Source organism: Panicum hallii, chromosome 7 (assembly GCF_002211085.1).
Source record: "Panicum hallii strain FIL2 chromosome 7, PHallii_v3.1, whole genome shotgun sequence".
NCBI classification, from domain to species: domain Eukaryota; kingdom Viridiplantae; phylum Streptophyta; class Magnoliopsida; order Poales; family Poaceae; genus Panicum; species Panicum hallii.
Window position 1 is genome coordinate 40,939,199 of NC_038048.1, and position 19,998 is coordinate 40,959,196.

At 51.9% G+C, this 19,998-nt stretch overlaps 3 protein-coding genes across 4 annotated transcripts; 1 reads left to right on the plus strand and 2 right to left on the minus strand.

Moving 5' to 3' along the window:
* The first annotated feature begins 305 nt into the window (after window positions 1-305).
* LOC112899885 (ubiquitin carboxyl-terminal hydrolase 3-like) lies at window positions 306-3,436 on the plus strand. 2 transcript variants are annotated; one of them, XM_025968532.1, is made up of 9 exons: window positions 306-465; window positions 569-688; window positions 783-833; window positions 1,557-1,665; window positions 2,087-2,145; window positions 2,235-2,309; window positions 2,810-2,858; window positions 2,962-3,038; window positions 3,127-3,436. In XM_025968532.1, exons 1-9 carry the CDS (start codon window positions 415-417, stop codon window positions 3,208-3,210), a joined length of 675 nt encoding a protein of 224 aa, XP_025824317.1. In that variant the 5' UTR covers window positions 306-414; the 3' UTR covers window positions 3,211-3,436. The 2 variants fall into 2 exon arrangements, with proteins under 2 accessions (XP_025824317.1, XP_025824318.1); XM_025968533.1 differs by having other exon boundaries at window positions 1,560-1,665.
* Window positions 3,437-4,315: 879 nt separating this feature from the next.
* LOC112901161 (oleosin Zm-I) lies at window positions 4,316-5,258 on the minus strand. Its single transcript, XM_025970010.1, has one exon. It carries the CDS (start codon window positions 4,919-4,921, stop codon window positions 4,463-4,465), a length of 459 nt encoding a protein of 152 aa, XP_025825795.1. The 5' UTR covers window positions 4,922-5,258; the 3' UTR covers window positions 4,316-4,462.
* A 1,961-nt stretch (window positions 5,259-7,219) lies between these two features.
* LOC112901396 (ethylene-responsive transcription factor 2-like) lies at window positions 7,220-8,402 on the minus strand. The gene has a single exon (XM_025970303.1). The coding sequence runs from the start codon at window positions 8,251-8,253 to the stop codon at window positions 7,357-7,359; it is 897 nt and encodes a 298-aa protein (XP_025826088.1). The 5' UTR covers window positions 8,254-8,402; the 3' UTR covers window positions 7,220-7,356.
* Between the last annotated feature and the right edge of the window lie 11,596 nt (window positions 8,403-19,998).

A 19,998-nucleotide genomic window follows, 5' to 3' on the forward strand; every position in this document is an offset into this window, starting at 1 on the left:
ATGTGTTGATCTTGATGGCTTTCCCAAATTTGTTGTCTCTTTGTTTGGCCTTGGACCCAAATTACGTGATTCGAGATTAATCCTTTCAGAAAAGAGACTAATGTGCTGTACGCATCCCAGATGGAAGGAAAATACAGGTTATCTGGCATATTGGTTTACAGACATAGTAAGCTCTGTTTGGCATGCTACAAACTTGAGTTGGGCCTTGGCGTTGGGTAACCGAAGTTTAGAGTAGTCAATTTTTATTTTGTGCAATTTGGTGAAAATTAACAAACGCAGCGGCGAAAGCGGGGAAAACCCCCCAAGCCCCAACAAAGACGCCGACTCGCCGCACAGCAGAAACACAGAACCGCAGGTTCGCAGCCTGAACAAAGCGCCGCCTCTGCCTTCCCTTCCTCCGGCGCGCCAGCTGCCATGGTGAAGCGGTGGCTCCCCCTCGAGGCCAACCCTGACGTCATGAACCAGGTACTCCACCTCATCCTCCCTTCCGGTACCCGTGGTTGGTTCCGCTTCCGCCTCGGTCTTTCCTCGCTCACGGCGGCGCCCTGCCCCTTCACGATCGGCGCAGTTCATGTGGGGACTGGGGGTCCCCGAGGACGTGGGGTTCTGCGACGTGTACGGCCTCGACGGCGAGATGCTCGCCATGGTGCCCCAGCCTGTGCTCGCCGTCATCTTGCTCTACCCCCAGGTGGATCCCCTGTCCCTAGTTGGCCCTGCGCTACCTGAGGTTGCTTGAATCTTCTGCGCGGAGGAGCTTATTAATCTGACGTTTTGGTGGGCAGGACCGGATCAAGGAATCCCAGTCTTCGACTGCCTCACCGGTGGAGACCAAGGTGAGCCTGAATTGGATGATGGTTCAGTATTTTTTTTTTTTGAACTGACAATTGTTCAGTAGTTGGATTCCATTGAAGATGCCCAACGCCTTTATTGATCCGATGCAGGGACACTGGCAAAACTATTTTTCTTTTTTTGTAGGACAAAAAAACTATTTTTCTAACTTGTATATTGAAATTTGTTGTGTGATTTTGCTATTTATATTGTAGGTGGACACCAATCAGAATAGTTTTATTGTCTGTACATACTGTTGTCATATACTTTAGATTACTTATCAAACTTATATTATGAATGGTAATATTATTGAAATGTAAGCATGCTCAGGTTTGTTTTGATGAACCTAACTTGCTTTTTTTCTCTTAAATAAAAATCTGGCAGTTTTATCTTTCTCGGGTGGTTTTGATATACATCAGTAGCTTGAAGTTTCAATAGATTTGAGGTTTACAGAGTTAGAAGTATCAATTGGTAGCCAAATTAGCTCATCGATGATGCACTCTTAGCGCATAAATCTAAGGTTTCAGCTTCATCAAATACTTGAATCTGTGTGTGAGATAATTGGTAGCCAAATTAGCTCATCGATGATGCACTCTTAGCGCATAAATCTAAGGTTTCAGTTTCATCAAATACTTGAATCTGTGTGTGAGATAAAGGTGGGTTTTACGAGCTCAAGAGTATAGTTATGCTTTTTTCCTCATTAGTCCTAAAAGGCTAAAAAAATGAAGCAGGAGCCGAGTAAGAAGGTATATTTCACAAGGCAGACGATTGGAAACGCCTGTGGAACAGTTGGTATTATTCATGCACTAGGGAATGCTGCTTCCAAAATCAAGCTAGGTATTCCTTTTTCCTTCCAGGAGTTTTGAGCTCTTTTTCGTTTTCATCTACATGTTTTGGATAATCATCTAATATGGGAGAGGTTATCTGGTGAAACTCCAAACGATTGTGAAAAGTGAAAACTAATTGCCACAAGTAATCCCACATACTTGGCTTAATCATGTAAAATTATTAGTCTAGCTGCAAAGGACATATCAATGTTCAGGTCAATTTCCTTGTCGGTGTTACAATCCATTTGGTCGCCGACAGGCAACAGTAATTGCTTATAAAAAAAAGGCAATAGTAATTTGCAATGCTCTAAAAAACAAACAGTAATGTTCAATTCTGCATGATCCTTAAGACCATGCGATCCTTCAAAAGCAACCATTTTACTGTAGCTACCTTTCACTTTTAGTGAGATCTGATCAGACTTTGTTTGCAGGTGAGGGGTCATGTTTTGATAGATTTTATAAACAAACTGCTGATATGGATCCAGTCCAGGTTAGTGTCGTGTGTTACAATTCAAAGGCTTCCATGAAGAGGGATTGCCTCTGTGTTCAACTAACATATTGGATGCTTCATAATTTCAGCGTGCTGCATTTCTCGAGGAGGACCAAGAAATGGAGGATGCTCATTCTGCTGCTGTTTCTGCTGGTGACACAGAGGTAATAGCATCTGCCTAGTACATGAATATTTGCCCAAGATGTATGGGTGTTGCTCCGTTGTTAGTTACTCGTGCCATTGCTTCTTTTTTTCCTTATTGCCAGTGCTTCTTAAAATCAAAATGGTTCCCAGTTATCAGCGACCATCTTGGAACTAACTGCTAACACCATTTTGCTCATCTTAAAAAAAAAACAGTTCGCTTACCATCAAGAGTTACAGATTTGCAGCCAGATTTTCTGACCATGGGCTCACATGCCATGTTTTCCTTGCCATCGTGTGATTGCATTTGTCATTCAGAATATCTGCATTCTGTGTCATTGTGAGTGACAATTGAGTATTTTTCGTTCATTCACAGTATCATCTAAAGGGTTGTTATTAAAGAACTGAGAATCACAATTATTTAAAACTGTGGTGGAAGATACACTTATACAATATAGGCTCCTCAGCCTTGAGCTTGTTTCATCTTTGGTTGCCATCTGACAGATCTTATTTTACTGTGCAGGCCAAGGATGGAGTAATTGAACATTATATTTGTTTCTCTTGTGTCGATGGTATGTAACACACAATCGCCTACCAAGACACCGTAGTTGGATTTATAGAAAATATCCAACCATTAGTCTGTTGATCACTTCTCACAACCCTTTCTTTATCCAGGAGACCTTTATGAGCTTGACGGAGGTAACTCGCGGCCAATATCCCATGGCCCCTCGTCCCCTGATACCTTGTTGCAGGTAAGCTGATGCACTCATGCTATTTCTTTCATCAGCCACAGCCCACATTATGTTCCCGGCTTGTGATTTTGGACATCTTTCTGTGCAGGATGCTGCAAAAGTCATAAAAGGAAGACTTGCACTGTATTCTGAGTCGAACAACTTCAATGTCATGGCTCTTTCAGGCAGGTGATAATGAATACATATAGCTCGAGATATCAACCCGTAAAGGTTCTCGTTTGCTGCAGCCTCAGTTGAGACATAGAAGCAGAATTTAAAATATTCTTCTCCCGCCTTTGTTTTAATATTCAAACACGGGGAAAACGAAATAAAACGGTGAGAGCAAGTTGTCTATGCAGAACTCGTTGGTGCCCTCACTTTGTGTCCGTACATAGAAGATTCAGATTCAGAGAACGGCATTTTTCTGGTGAAGAAATGCATGGTACTAACGGAGGTTGGCAGCTTGATGGCAGTCTCATGCATGTCGCATGCGGCAGGCGCTTTTGTAGCGGTGGCGGAAGCTGATGGTTGGACGAGTTGCGCGCGGACTGACCTCCATAGTCCATCCTCCTCCCCCACCTGCCGATGGCAAAGCGGCGAGGCACGGGGTCTCTGCTGTTTGCCATTGAGCTTTGGGGGCGGCAGGAGATCGAGGCGTTGCCGGCACGGGGCCGAGCTCGCCTTCCCGAGAACGAATTTCAGAGGGACGGCTGCCGAACACCAGCACGCCAGCACCCGCAGGGGACAAACACATTATAGACATATATTCCCAGCTGTGCTGGCCATAGCTTCGCCACGTTGTTCGTCTCTCCCATCGAGCTGCATACGTGTCCGGCGACTGGGGAGCTGATGTTCATCCAAATTTCCAATCAGGCTACTCGTCCGAACCCGGCACAGCCTGCACTGCGGGCAAGTCTGGTTCACCGCTCACCGCGGTGGGCGCGTCAGGGGCTCGTCGCCATCCGGCCAAGATACCTTTCCCATTCCCGGATAGCCCTATTTCCCCTCTGCATGCTTTGTCGTCTGGGTTGGAAAATAGACGACCTTACATAAGACGACGCTCGCATGACCTGAATGCATGGCCAACAAGCCATGGCATCCAAAGTAGACATCCAAATACGAATAGCATTGCAGATTGAAACTCTTAGCGAATCCTGAACACTGCGTTTTTATTTATTCCTCATTATAAACATGACATCCACCATGCAGTACATCCGATCCGCCACTCCGATCAAGAAACGCACTTACTACACAGCAAGCACCCGGACACATGCACATACAAAGCACAACATATCATAACGACTAGCCAGCTAGCGCGGCGACCCCAGACGCTACGGCGGCTGCCGTAGGCCCATGCCGCGGCGCGGCGCGGCGGTCGTGCGCTGCCGCCTTCGCCCCGCACCGGACACGCATGACACGCGCGATCCGCTTGCATATTATGCTTTTCAAGACCCCTGGGCCTGGTCGATGCGCTGCTGCGCCGCATCCTTGATGTCGCGGGCCTTGGACGCCAGCCGCGCCTTGGCGTGGTCCAGCTGGTCGGCGCCCGGCGGGTGCTTGCCCGTCAGGTACTTGTACATCCACGAGAACACGGACAGCGCGGCCACGCCGAGGCCGCCGGAGGTCACGAACCCGGCCGCCATGAGCGCCAGCGCGATGGCCGCCGGCACCAGCACCGGGCTGAAGATCACCAGCACCGGGGTCGCCACGGTGAGCGCGATCACGGTGCCGGCCAGGATCAGCCCGGACAGCACCAGCATCGACCCGCCGGCGGTCGCGGCCGTCGCCGCCTTCAGGGCCGTCATCATGGCGCCCTGCCTCTGCTGCGTCTCGCCGACGCCGCGGTGCAGGTCGCCGTAGCCCCCGCCGCCAACCCCCATCCCGCCCCGGTGCTGATCGGCCATGGCAGGCAAGCAGAGCAAGATAGCTACCGCGCGCGCAAGATGCCCAAGAGCGCTACTGCCACTACTGGTACTACGAATGAGATGGACGAGGGCATGAGGGAGCTGGGTTTATAGCAGGAGGGGCGCGCGTGGGGATGCGCGGGGGGGCGAGCGCGCGCGGCCGCGTGGGACGCATGCGGGGCTCGTGTCGGGCGCCGCGCGACACCTGGGGTGGTGTCGCGGCACTCGCCATCTCGGCCATTTCCTGAGGCGATACGTACGAGGTTCTGCGGACGCCGTGCCCATCGTTGGATCGGCCGCTCGACGCCGGTGGCGGTGGACTAGGTGGAGGCCGCATCTGGCGTGGGCCGCGCTTCCACGGGCCGTGGTGATTTGAGCCTTCCTTCTCCTCCGTATATAGGTGGGGCTGGGCTAGTCTTTGCTAGAGACTGTCGACTGACGTGGCAGGCCGGCAGTTCATTCAACAGCGATCTGCGTGCCCGTTGGCCCATTCACCTCAAACCCAAAAAAGTCGTATAAAATTCATTCCCATTTCCTACCATAAATGGAATGTTTGGTATGGTTTCCGCTAAAAATAACAAATGTTTGGTATGGGCTGATTGCCTGATTCTGATGCTGGCGTGGAAAGTCAGAAGACCTTGGAAATTGAAAAGTTGTGACTAGGATTCTAGGCAAAAGTTGGACATGAATCAACGGCTCGCTTTGAAGCCGTTCAAACAATGCCGTGGCCACATTAGGTCCGTCACCTAGGCTAGTTTAGTCAGCAAGCTTACTTTCTCGGATGGAATCATAGAAGCTACTCGCAGCATCAAGCTTTTGCCGGTCCCCTAATTACAGCACTCTCCCTTGTCCCTCCCCATTCTATACCCCAACTAGCCCACTTTGCCACGCTGCTCAAATTGGCCAGCCTGATTTCGGCTGCGAGCAATTTGAGCCAAGTTTGTTCTTCGGTGGCTCGAAACTCTTCTTGTAGAGGGCAAGTTGGTCGCCAATTGGCCGCTGTCCAAGTCCAACCTTCCTTTACGCAACGCCAACGCATTGTCACTGCAACCAAAATTTGAGGCACAACCTTTCCCACTTCAAAGCTCAATCCAAGCGTGCCTTTGCCCCTTCCTTTCCCTTTTCACTACTCCTTTTTGCTAATAATAAAAATACTTGCAGAGCACATCATTCCTCGTGGGGCCACTATTCCCAAAACAGTGGCCTACTTTTGCCCATGACCTGTGCTGAATCAGGCGCCATACACATCGGCCGGCGGCAAGTAGAGGATAATCATATACCCGCTTTCTCCTTTCGATCCCACCTTTCCACCAAGAATACCGAACAAGTTGGAAACCCATCCCATATACTAGTATTCTACTATATTACTATGCACACTCCGGCCGATGGCCCCCAGCTTCCAGCTGTTGCGCAACACGACGACACTGTGCTGGTCGCTGCCTGGGATCAGTGGCGGCAGTCGTAACCCAATCTAATCCTCATGGTCAGTGTGACGATCAACTGACGGACCGGACGCATGCTCATCGCTATCGCGGCGATGAATCTTTTACGTGGCGGATAGGCACGGGGGCGTCTCGAGATTTTTATGGTTCGTTAGGAGTAAAGACGGAGGGCTCCCGCTTCTTTCGCTGCTTGCGTGCTGCGTCTTCTACCTCTCGTCCTCTCCAGCACGATGGCGACGCTGACGCCCTCGCGCCACGGCCCCCCTCGCCCACTTGCTTGCCCCCCACCGAGCTATCGCCGCTGCATGATCTTTTCCTAATGTTTTAGGAGAAGGATTAGTTAAATCCTGCTGCCGTGAGCAAGCCTGCTGCTACGTGAGAACCCGGCCCTGGAATTCCCGTTTCATTCAGCCGGCAGATTTGGATTTGGATTTGGGTTTCGGGTCATGAGTTTCTGGTCACTGTTCAGTTGACTTGCGCTCCTGTTTAGCCGCTTGATATTTATCAGACGATGCCGCACTCATTGGGTGCTGACGAAGACCAAAGCGGATTGTACTATTTTTTTGTACATTTTTTGAAAATCCTATCAGAAGCACAAGCACTCTGACAATGACGCGAACACCGAACGGAATAACATTGGGGGCCCAAAATTCGCAGACAAGACACTTGATTACACACGGCTTCTTCCACTTGGGCGAGTTGCACGGCGCAACAGCACCATCCAGAGCTCGTCCGGACCCCCAATTGCGAGTCGCCCCGCCAAGTTGCCCCCGATCTTATCGCGTTCCATCCGGCGGAGCTTTCACCGGGATGCGCGCCCCGCCCCCCGCCGTCGCATTCGCGTCGCCAGTAGCGCGGCACCGTGCAAGTGCGACGCCGGGGGTCTTGGCTGTTCCTGCGCCGCGCCTCTGCTGGCGAGTTCGTCGTGGTACGCCTCATTGCCTTCGCCGCGCGCCCGGTGGATGGCGTGACATGAGAGATCCGGTCGGCGCCTTAGACGACCAGCTGCTCGACGCGCGGCGCCATGGCCGCCGGCTCGGCCGCCGCGGCGGGGAACCATGGCTGGGCCGGCCGGTTGAGCTGGGAAGGCGGGGGCACCAGAGCCATGGCCATCGTCGCGGCCGCGGCCTCGCCTCGCTTCCGGCGCTTCGTCGAGCCGCTCGTCGAGCAAGAGGACGAGGAGGACGTGGAGAAGGAAGAGTCCGAGGACGTCGCGGGCTCGGGCGACGGCCGCTTGTCCCCGCCGGCGGCGGCCGCGGCGGCGGTGGCGGCCGCGATCTCCGAGCCGATGCGGAGCGGGAAGTTGAGGAGCGCGCGGGAGCCGCGCATGCGGTAGGCGGCGCGGTCGTAGGCGAGCGCGGCGTCCTCGGCGGTGTCGTAGGTGCCGAGCCACACGCGCGCGCCGTTCTTGGCCGGGTCCCTGATCTCCGCCGCGAACTTGCCCCACGGCCGCTGCCGCACGCCCCGGTAGTGCTTGCCCCTCGCCACGCCCGCCGCGGCCCCCTCCGTCTTGGGCGTCGCGGCGCCGCTGCTCGGCGTCATCGGCTCCGGGTCCGGGTACGGGAGGCCGAGGCCGTCGTAGGAGTAGGAGTCGGAGTCCGGGGACGGGAGCGGCTCGGGCTTGACCCGCGCGAAGGAGCCGTCGGGGAGCCAGCCGTAGGCGAAGGCGTCCCGCAGCGCCCCGAACACGACCATGTCGTCGGCGTCGTCGGTGCGGAACGGCAGCGAGCCGCTCCACTGGTCCGCCACGAGGCTCCCGAAGCTCTCGCTCCGCCGGTACGCGGGCCGCGCCTCCGCCGGCTCCTCCAGGAGGTGCTGCCGGATGGTGTCCAGCACCAGCGCCTCCGACGGCTCCTCCAGCAGGTGCTCCCGGATGGCGTTCAGCAGCATCGTGCCCTCCTGATTCGCCCCTGCTCTCTCTGCTCCGGGCTGGTGGCCACTGGCGACGAGGTCTCTCTGTTTGGTTTATGAGCTGACGAAACCCAAGCGAGCTAGGTGGGTGTGGTGTGGAGTGATCGAGTTGAACGGCGAGGGCAGGGCTGGGGGGGCGCGTTTATATAGAGGGGGGCGGGTTCACACCGGCGTCGCGGTTCGTTGAACCGTCCTACCCTGGAGCCACGTGACGGAAAGGGTTTTCCCGGGTAAAAATAATCGCGGGTCGAGGCCCAGTTAGGCGACCGCTAATTCTAAATTTCCAGTAGAGTACGTAATAATCTACTACTACTCGAGTAGTTTGCGGGGGAGGCCGCTAGGCGCTTGCTTTCCGCGCCCGGCCGTTGGTTGGATTAGCAAGCAGTCTCGTGGCGTGGCGTCAGCGATGAGGTGGTCGTCAGCTCGGTGGTGGGGGTGAGGGGGCGGGCGTGTCCCTCCTCTGTTGGCCCGGTTCATCCCGTCGCGTGGCGTCGTGGGGGCGGGCGCGCGGGGATCGTGCCGCGGCGCTGTTGCGCCCGTGCCGCCTCGCGACGGTTTCTAGATGGTCAAGGCAGCGCCAGCTCGCCGTCTCGGTTTTCTTCCCACGGCGATCCCGTGACGAATGAACCTTTTCGATCGCTTTTGCTGACGATAAAAACGAGCTCTTTTGAATCGGATCTCCTCGATCTCTTGATTAGAGCCAGCTGACTTTGTGCAGATCACACCGAACCCCTGCATTTCTCTCGTGTTTTGTCGACGACGGCGAGCCAGCGAGATGCCGGCCGGTGCTCCGTTGGAAATTCCTCCGCCGTAACCAGATGCAAGCGAGGGGGGGGGGGGGGGGGGGAATCGGCGGACGGAGGAGCACTGGCGAGGCCAACGGATCTGCATTGAATGAGGTGGCCCCGAGGTTTGCCGTCGCAGGAAGAAATGGCGTGGAAGTCATGTGGTGCATTGCTTCTAGACCGTCTCGTGGCTGCACCCGGGCACGGGAGGATAGAGACGGGCACAGCTTTGCTGGCCCCCCCCGAAAGGCGAAAGCCGTGAGGAGAGACAAAAACAGTAGAGCTCTGAACGCAGGAACAGAGTACCACCCTGCAAACTGTTGCTTCTGAGCGAAGGCGTGCCGTGCCTTTCACCTGCCGAGCTTCCAGTAGACCAGTACCAGCATCTAGAACCCAGCCACAAAGCCCGTAATAACCACGGCTGATCTGATCCATGATTGGGCCGGAAAACACTGACAGTTTTTCGGCAAACGATAATGGTGCGGTGGGGTGACCCATGACAGCTCAACCTTTTGCGGCAGCGTCGCGCCAATGGAACTCTTGCTTGCTTGCACAAGCATGCTATCCGAGCATTGTTTTAACAGCGGAGCACGTGATTTTCTCCGGAATCACGACTCCGGGGGGGGCGCATCGGTCGGCTTTGTGGAAGTCGCCGAAAGGGAACGGTTTGCAGAGAGAGGATTTTGTTATAGGGTCCGATCGCGACGCCCCTGTCTCGCTGGGTGGAGCGTAGCGAAGCTAGGTGCTTGTCATGTTCAGGAACCGTGCGGATAGGTAACACTGCAAAATCCAGTAGCAGAATCGCATTCCGACTAGTTTATGGAATGGCCGCACATGCGCTGATAATTCTTATTTTGTTTGAAACGAATGCACTGATAATTCTTAGGTCAAGGTCCATAGAAAAGTCTGCTGATTGGAAACCGGATAGCGATCCTTCGGAGCTGCATGCTTATAAGGTCTGAAACTCTGAATCGGCACCGAAACTGGCAGCTTACAGCCTGCTTATCATTTATCAAGGCTGATCGTGACAGTCCTCGTTAACCAGTCTCAGGATTTGATGTCACCGCTCGACACTTCGAATCCGCTCGGAGCCGGATCTGTTCCTGTGCTCGGCTGCTCCCACGCCCCACTGTCAAGACGTTGGTTTCCAACGCAACCAACGATTCCTCACTGTCCAGAGGCCACAGGTTTCGTAAAAAAAGAAACCCTTGGAGTAGTGGCGTAGCATAGCTTCTACTCCAGAAAGGCAGAAACAGAGAGGGCTAGACTAGTCAACGGTCAAGGCCGACTTTGACCGTGGACTAATCAGAAGCGGCAGGTACCCCATGTCTCGGCTAATGGCGGGGAGGGGGGGAGGATATCCATCGGATCGAGGTCGGGGGCGCAGCAAGCAAAGACTTTTGGCCTTTTGTGCGTCCGGGAGACGTCAGGGTCCACGTCCCCCGCGGCTGCTTCTCGGCTCCTTCCTTCCCCGTCGCGATGCTTCCGCCTGCAAGCTGCAACCGTAACTGCTAGTACAGGTAACAGTGCTCCGTGTGCCGTCGCCCTCGTCCGATCTGAAACGGACGCCCCGTATTGACTTCGGCGGGCAAACAGGGCCGGCCAGGCGGCCACGTACACGTCCAGGCGTAGGGTATAGTATATCCATGTTCGAGCTTGATGAGGTTTGACGACAGCCGACAGCAACATCACTGTTCATCCTTCGGAGACCCGGGTCTTCAGCGTGCTGCAGACTCCAGTACCTTCCACCCATCCTTTACCAATTACCACCACCAGCATCTTCCTTTTTTTCCTTTCTTCTCACTCCGGTCTACAAAAGCGTCGCTAGTTTTTGGCCGGGGAAGAAGGGCAGTCCATCTTGTCCACGGTCTTCCCCTAGACTCTGACGGCAGTGTACTGCGCACTGGGTTCATGGCCATGCTTGTTAAGTTTTTTTTTTTTGAAAGAACCATGCTTGTTAAGCTTTGCGCCGAGAATTGTCAAGGGTGCCATGCCATGACAAGGACGGCGCGTTTTCTAATTGGTGAGGAGCTGCGGGTGCGACCTTTCCACGAATAACCCAACAAGTTGGAAGAGCGCGCTCCGTCCCTGCACCGGTTCAGGGGAAAGCTTGGAGCGAACCTGCTCGGCGCTTTCCGTTCCGCTAGCGGCCATGTACGGTCGATCATCGACGGCTAGTTGGCGTGGAAAATTGGACCGAATTCAATCCGCGACAGGGTAGTGAGCCAGTAACTAGCTCCGCGTGTCAACGAAGGTAGCAGTATCACATAGCAGTGACGATCCGCATAGGACAACGAGTTCCGGCGAGCGTGTCGCCGAACCCGCACCCATGACCACGGGAGTCCGTCCCTGATCCACGACGACGACCCTAGAGCTTCGAGCGGCGCGGCGACGCCCCTGTGGAGAAACGGAGGGCACCTTTCCGCGAAGCCCTTTTCACACTCATCAGCATCAAAACCGTTTCCTTGTCCGGAGTCCTGATGTGACATGCATGGCTCTCAGCCCATCCAGACTTCCAGAGGACCGATTGGGATCGGCGAAGAGCTTCCTCTTCCTGCAGTGAGCAGGTCAAGTACATTTGCAGCTTGAGGCAGACGGGCGCGCTGCACTGGACACGACGTCCAGCCAGATGAACTAAAACCAACCCAAGAGCAAGACCAAGCGTGCGGGCCTCTTGCACGCTTCCTTAGCATCATTCGGTGTCGCTGTGCCAGGAAGCTGTGGAATTCCCAATTCCGGCAGCCACCATCTCCGCGTTGCGATTGCGAAACCCTTCGCGCATGCAGAGGAGCGGAGAAATGCACAGTAATTCCTGCACTAGAAACTGTGAGTCAATGGACGTCCACATCGAGATGCTACTTCCATGGCGCTCTCTCCGGCCGTAGAGAGTTTCCTGCAATCTCGGGGTCCTTTTTCCACGCTCGATTGAATTGAATTGGAATTTGGAAACGGCTCCGTCGCGTACGTGGATTAGGATGAGGCTGCAACGGCTAATGGACACGCTGACAGGTAGGCCGTGATCGCGCGATCGTCTCTCTCACGTGCAGCGGAGAGTACACGCACCACCACATACGGGCCAGACGTGCGCAGGCGGAGACTTTTCCCTATCCTTCTCCCCCGTCATGTCGCCGATCAGGTGTAGGAGCATGTTAGTATACGGGCGCGCGACGACGAGCGCTTGAAACTTTTGCACCACACGATCCCACGAATTAGGGAGCGGGGACGGGGTTGGCTGAATGGCTAGTGATGGCAGCAGCGTACACTGAATCTGGAGCCTGTCGTTAGGTTCTTCAGCTCCGAGACCTTTCAGACGCTTCTATCCATGCCAGGTACTACAAAATTGTGCTCCTTTTTTCTTCTTCTTCGTCCTACGCTCAGCTCCGTGGATTGTTCATCGATGTTCTCGTGAGCTTAGACTTCGCGGGGATAAGAATAAGATTGGCAGCGCATCAGGGATCATTTGCGGGATCGACATGGACGTGGCGCCAAGTTGGCTCCTGCCCACGTTGGGTTCACTGCATCCGGGCCGGGAAACGAAAGCCCCCACCTGAATGGAAAGCATCATCTCGGTGACAAAGTCATGGTCCTTGGCATGGACAATGTGAGCCTCTCGTGCGGCATATATTAGCACATGTGTAAGGGAGCAGATTTCCCTGATCGGCCGGTGCTGGTGCTACGTGGAACAGGCAAAGAAAGTGAAATCTCTACTGTAAAAAGGAAAAAGGTTTTGATCTGAGTCCCTTTACAGCATGTGACATTTGAATGACTTTTCCTCTGGGACATGATAGCAAGCCAGACTAGCTACTGCGGGAGGTTAAACGAAATGTTCCCAACATCCATATTGTACTCTAGCTCTACTAGACTGTATATTCCTTTTTTCTTTTGGATAAATTACACACATGGTGGTTGTGCGTGAGATAAATGAATAGAAATATACTGTGTAGCCACTTGGCCAGTGTATACACAGGCTCCAGCTGGTCGCTGGCCCCAGTGCATGGCTGCATGCGATGCACACAGAGAAGAGAAGAAGGAAATCCATGACACTTTCAGAAAGCAGACGAGGCTTTCATCACCCCGGCCGTCTAGATGCCTTGAACCGTTGCTTGCTTCCACGTCAGGATGTCAGGACTCGGGACCAAAGGGCCAAGTCGTCCCGGTGTTGCTTTGCGCTTTTGTGGCCTGCAGCTACCAGTGCTCCAGTAGCACCACCCACCAAGCGTGGCTGCCTGCAATGCGCCGAGCGATGCCTTCTGGCTTCTGGCTTCTGGCTCATGGCTCGAAACACCCAGACTTAATCCTGCGGGCTATTTATCTATATTCAACTGCAACTAGCTAGCTAGATCGCGTTGTTTGGTTTTGTTTTGCCCCTGGAAATAAAGTGTCTTCGAGTTAGTAGTGCGTCATGTTCATAGGCACAGCGATTTTGTAGCTACCAGCAGAGAGATGGTTGGGCTGCCACTGAAGGTAAAGATGGAAATGCCGAGTGGCTTGTGCGGGCGGGGCGCACCTCTCGGCAGGGCGATACGCTGCCGCCGCCGTTTTATAAGGAGAAACCGCGGCGCGCTTGATCGCACACACGTGTTGCTTGTCAGTTCGTGGATGCCGTAAGCTTCACCGCCTATGGTTACATAGATAGAGTCGTTTCTGCCAAGCACCTGCAGCATCAGATGCTCTCTTGCGTGGTATTGACATACCTTTCTTCTTGATCTTCTCGGATCCTTTTTCTAATAGGGAGACAGGGATTTTTGTATGTTCTTGAGATGATTTTTCCCATGATCAGAACATTCCTCGGCTGAAAATAGCTTGGCTTGGTGGAGGCTGGTTTTTTCTTTGTTTTGCTATGTGCTGTGTGGATGGACGTTTGTTCTTACTTAGGACCGCTGATCGGCAAAAAGGAAGGTTTGAAGGAACCTAAGCATGGAGCTGCAGGCCGAGAGAGCCCTTGTGTGATGGCCCGTTGCGGAAAGGCACGGCCCATATTTTGAAGGGCCGAATCCATAATGGAAGCCGCGTTGTTTTGGGGCTCGTTGCCGTCAGTCGTTTCTCTACTGCAGCCCACGATGGTGCCCCTCTCTGTTCAGGGTCCGTTCTCTCTAATGGGCGGTGAATGGGTCAGCTGGCCCTTCTTGTGTGGGGGCAGACGCGACATAACGCACTGGGCCTGAAATCAGCGGCACATTGGCTTAGTGGCTGTTTGGTCTGCGAGGGGTAAACTCTAGCTCTCTCGCGTTAAAGATAATTTTGTTATTGGTTTAAGAGCTGTTTGGTTCCTTAAGGCTAAACTAAACTTTAGCTCCGTCATGTTAAAGAGAATCGTGTTGTGAAAGAAAATCTTGTTATAAAGAGAATCTTATTATAGAGGCTGTTGGTTCCTGAGAGCTAAACTTTAGGAACTGTTTAGTTCTTGAGGGCTAAATTTTTAGCCTGCCACGTCAAAGAGAAACAAAGAGAATCTTATCGTGACAGGATTTTGGTTTCTGAGGGCTAAACTTTAGTCCTGTCATTAGCCCTGTCATGCTAAACTTTAGCCCTTAGAAGCAAAATAACCTCCCTCGTGACAAGATTCTCTTCGACGTGACAGGCCTAAACTTTAGCCCTGTGAACCAAACACCCCCTTATTATCACACAAGAAGACACGTAACTCGGCAACTCTCATGTTAGGATGCTATCTTTTCCCCATTTTTTCTTAAGAAAGAATCTGTTGACGCAAAAAAACTGACAAACGGTTTCCTATGTGATCTCACATGAGGACCTGGTAAATTTGCTTTCCTCCGACACATGCTCCAAATAGCTTCGCATCGGTTGATGTTCTGAATTGTTCCTCAAGAGGGATCCTCTGGAAGTTCGATACAAATCAATAAGCAATCGGCTAAGATCAGCCAGTTTTGCTATGAGAACAGTATTAATTTGATCAACAACAATCCGTAAGTAACACCTAGATCTAGATCTAATCCAGTATATTTGACACAACGAACTAGAATAAAAAATTATATTAAAAAGCTGATTGTTATTTCGAATCTAAGCTGGATAACCGTGATAAAAGCTAAACAAGACAAGACTAGAAAACTTAACTCTAACAAATATCGATAACTATTGAATAAATAGATCGAGAAAAAGGTGATACGCCGTCAATCAAAAACCTAATTTACTCGGAAAATTCAGAAGGTACTAGCAAGTTGGAGATCTCGAAGCGATGCAGCCCTGCCAACTAGAAGAATTTGTTGAAGAAACAAAAGAGTTACGAAACTAGAGTTTGGCTAAGTCGCCGATAGAAAAGAAGCAATTGTTATATTGATTGTGTTGACCGTCTTTGATTACAAGCCCGTGGGTCAATATTTATAGCTAAAAAAAATTCTAGTCGATTACGACACCACATAACTTGCTTTAAAAAAACAATCTTTTATAACGACTCACGTAAAATCTGGATTCCACACAATAACTTGCTAACGTAATCCATCAACGTCAATCCCAACCCATCGGGCTATGATGCCATCTCAGCTGATTTGCTCCTCACCTTCTATCAGCTGTCATCTTTTGCTCCAGTATCGGCGAGACACGTGCCAAACGGTGTCAATAGAATCTGAGTTTTGAAAGAGATTTTAGCGTATTTTTCTTTTTTAAAGAAGAGATTTTAGCGTCTCCGCCGGAATTACACCACGCCTACGCTTGCTGAGGTTTCGAAACCGATGCGCGCGAGCTGGCGCTGCACCTGAAGCCAGTTGCGGGCATGTGAGTGTGGACATCATTTCAGGCTTCGCAAGACTTCTTTCTTCGGCGCACCTGAGCTCACCTCATGCATTCAATTCTGCGCCCGTCTCTCGAACTCATCAGTATGGGAATTGGCAGTTGAGTGTCGCGGTCAGGCCCGGGCTGAACATTCCCACCGCTGAACTGCTCAAGCGCTCCAAATCACCTGACGCATGACATATTCATACCTCGTCCGTTCCTTTCCCTCGTTTGTAGTACAGGTACAGTGGGCTCATTTCAGGTGCTGGTCTGCACCTGTTCAAACTTCCCATCGGAAAAGCCTCATCGTTTTCTTGCAAGCTTGGGACTCGGCGCGGACGAGGCGACGACGATCCAGTCCCCTGTCCACACTGTCTTTGTCAGCGAGAGCCGGCCGCAAGGTCCCCAGGACGCATTGAAGATGGTAGAGACCTCAACCCCGCCGTCGTTTGCTCCATCCGGCTAGGTACGGATCCCATCCCGGATGTGAAGCTGATTGCGTCATCTCACGCGGTGGCCGAGTCATGACCGACCACCGGTTTCTGGGCTGACGCTCGCGGCTTCATTCGTTAGCTGTTGCCGCACGACGCAGACCACCGTGATCGACATGTGAACCCCGGACGTAGAAGTAGAACGAACTCCATCTCTCGGTGTAAACCGAGCGAACGAATCAAACGCATACTGCTGCTGTATTCCTTTTTGTCTGAATATATGCAAACCTGATAGTAAACGCTTCGGGTTCTCGTCTGAAGAGGTCGGTCTCCTCGAGTCAGAGTTGGTTATGGCGAGTTCCTTCGTTCGATGGATCCAGCGGTCGAGCGATCGCTTTCGCCTGCCGGTGGCGCCGAGGTCGTCGCTAACGGAGACGAAGCTTGTTGCTGAGGCACAGGTGTGTCCTCACCCTCGCTCCTCCGGAACCTGCATTGTTGTGCTCACCGATCTGATCGAACGCTGAAGAATACCGTGACGGATCGGATGACGCTGAGCGGTGACAGGTGAGTGTGATTGATCGAACGTTCAAAGCTATGCTGCGAATTCATGCAAGTGTAACATCGTGGTAGTTTTCCCTTGGTTGGAGCTTAGCGGGGCGGTGGACTACTTTATCCATCTACTCTCGTTATTACCCAAGAACCGGGCCCGGTCAAATATACGTTAATTATAGGGTATCTCGTAACTGAGCTGATACTGTATTTTTCTCGTAGGATGGTGACGGGGTACGTAGTTCTGTACCCGATCTGCTGCTGCTATGTTCTTATCTGTAATTCTCGGACTAACCTTTCTGCATCTTCGCCAGTCTTTCAGCCCGTGCCTTGTGAGCATAACCAGGTAGCTCTCATGACAGGTACATCCTGCAAGGGACTTTTGGGCTCACTTTGCAAAGAAAGACAGTCGCTAGGAGACTGCTTCAGTAGTAGAATATTTTACTGTACACACGCAAAAAAAAAACAAATGAAAATAACAGACTGACAGTGAACGTTGGTATTATCGATGTGACCAATGGATAAGGCCTAATCGCAATACATGTTAGTGGCGTGTTAAGTGACGCAGGAGGGGAAAAACTTGGAATGCTTTAATATCATTACTGCAGGAGTCATGTGGGGTTCTGGCTTGTGAGAAATGACATGACTTCCGTGACCAACATTGGCAGGATATAAAAATGGTGCTCAGGAAGATCTGGAGATGCATGTCAACCTGGAAGCTGATATACAAGGAGTCTCTGGAAGTTGGCGCTGCCCAATGGTGCAACTTTCTGGAATCAAAACTCAAAGCGCCGCTGGAAATCGACTATTCATGAAGAAACTCAAGCTAGGACCGCCGAAGCTGGGATAGCCGGTAGTTTGTTCGTTCTGGTAGCAGCTGCGCCTGCTTGAATTCTCTTTCAGTTCTGGTTCAGTTGCCTGTTAAAGCTTTAAACGTTTACTCGCTGCTGCAGTGGGTTTGGGTCTTGTTTGAGCTGATGGCTCTAGCAGACCCTCCCTCTTGCCTTTTGATTCTGTAATGCAACAAACAGTATATGCTTCGTTCTAATGAAATGGGGCGGGGCGAGGCCGCCTCTTACTTAAAAAAAGTGACGCAGGAGGGTAGTAGTTTGTCCCGTTGAAGTTGTTCTGAGGCCCGTAAAATCTCAACTCTCAGGACTAGCTCGAACACACATGCAGCCAGCATGGGGCTGCACTATTGTAGAAACAAACTCACTACGTACTGTAGCTCGCGCCTCTACCTGTGGCGGACCCCATGTTGTCACGTGGTGCCAGAGCCAGACTTGGAGATCGAAATATCTTTGCTTTGGCAGTGTCCACCAGGCCGGCAGCCTGAAAATTCTATGTTGCGCGAGATCACGGGCTTCGAGCCAGGAGGACGCGGTCCGCGGCCGGGAGGAGTCACGTAGGTTGGTAGGACGACATGCATGATCGTGGTGTTCGCTCACGGGCTCTCGGCATCCGCCCGGCCGGCCGAAAGTGGCTGGGGTCAAGGTCAACCCGGCCGCTGGGGGCGACGTGGACCTGCGTGCGTTGACCTGGCCGGCGGCCCGGCTTGCATGCAGCTCTGTTCCGTTCGGACATTTTGGACCGTACCAAAGTTGGCGAGCGATAGGATCCCAATGGGTTTGGATGTGAACATGGACTCTGTCTCGACCCGTCCAAGGTTTTACTAACTCGAAATTTTGTTGCCCTTTTGTCTTCCTCGTTGGTCAGCTGATTGTTGAAGATACCGTACAACTGCATAGAGATAGAAGTTGTGGTCACACACGTTGGGGCTTTGCGGGGCTACAAGCAACATGCTGCGCATGTAGCAAGCTGACCCATTCTTGATGATGGGCTAATAAGGTTCGATCTCTAGCCATCGTTATCGGATGCGCACGTGTCCTTTCTGCACCTGCCGTGTTGGCCGTCGCTGTTTACGCTCCACGGATCGTCGAAACCAGCGACGGCGACTGGCGGCGGCCCTACCGCATTACTTATTTGACGTTGTGGATTCAGCCAGTATATGTGTTGCGATCAATCACGTCCGTCCGTCTCATGCATGGAGAAAAATGGACTCGCCACAAGTTGGGGGCTTAGCCACTGATCGGATATATTCAGTAGCTGGATCGGCACATGCACGAGAACGAGTAAAATCGAAGCCGCCGGAACCTCTCTAGGATCACTAGTTTTTTAGCTAGTTGTATGTCTGACCCCGCACAGCATAGCGCTTGGAGATTCATCAACGTTGACTTCTGATGAAAACAGAGACCTGAGTGGCTTCGTGGGACCTGCGGCAGAATCTGCATGGCTGCTATGTACTTAGCTGCATGTGCTAGCTGGGATTAGCTAGTCCTTTTTTTGGATGAACTAGGTCTAAAAAATAATTGGATACCTATAGCTGGTGGATCAAAGAGGTTCTAATATAAGCTATATGCTACACAGTGTCTTTCACATGCATGTATGCGTATGCAGTCGATCGAACTGATAATCAAATTTAGACTGTCAAAACGAGCCTCTTTTAAGCAGGAGAACTAACGACCCAGTCCACAATTGCATGGGCAACTAGCAAGCCAGCGAGACCTCGTCTCACCACCTTGCGTAGTTGCGCGTGTCCCGTCATCCCGGCGTGTCGCCAAACATGACTAAGCAAGGGTATATTTGGAGGAGATAAAATTAGATGCTAAACTTTAGCACCTATTAGTAGCACTCATATCCTATCCTATACTAAAGGTTTTTTTAGTATTGACTAAATTTTAGCCCACTCTGCTAAAGTTTAGCACTTTTGAACATTAGCACTTAGATCAAACATCCTCTAACAATAGCGTCCCAATGCTTCGTTACACAAAAGAAAAAAAGAGGGAGTAATACACAGCAGGAAACAATCAGCTCTGCATGTTCGCTGATATATACCTGCCAGCCGTTCGATCTCTTGGAAACTTCGACCGGTCCGATCAGGATGGTGAGGTTCCACCGTTCCATGAATGTCTGATATATATCTCCACGATGGACCTACTCTGAGATCACTTGGAAATTCCCAACGAAAGTATATTTGTCGAAATTAAATAGCTTCCAAAAAAAAAATTCCTTCCCTCAAAAAAAAAATGTTCCGTTCCGTTTGCATTTATTTTCCAATTAAATTCCGTTCCTCTTTTAAACAAGTAGCAAAGCGCGCATAGTGATCCATGGCCAATTAGAATATATCTTGCTTCTTCGATGGCCTTATTTTTCTGATAGTAGAATCTTGGTAA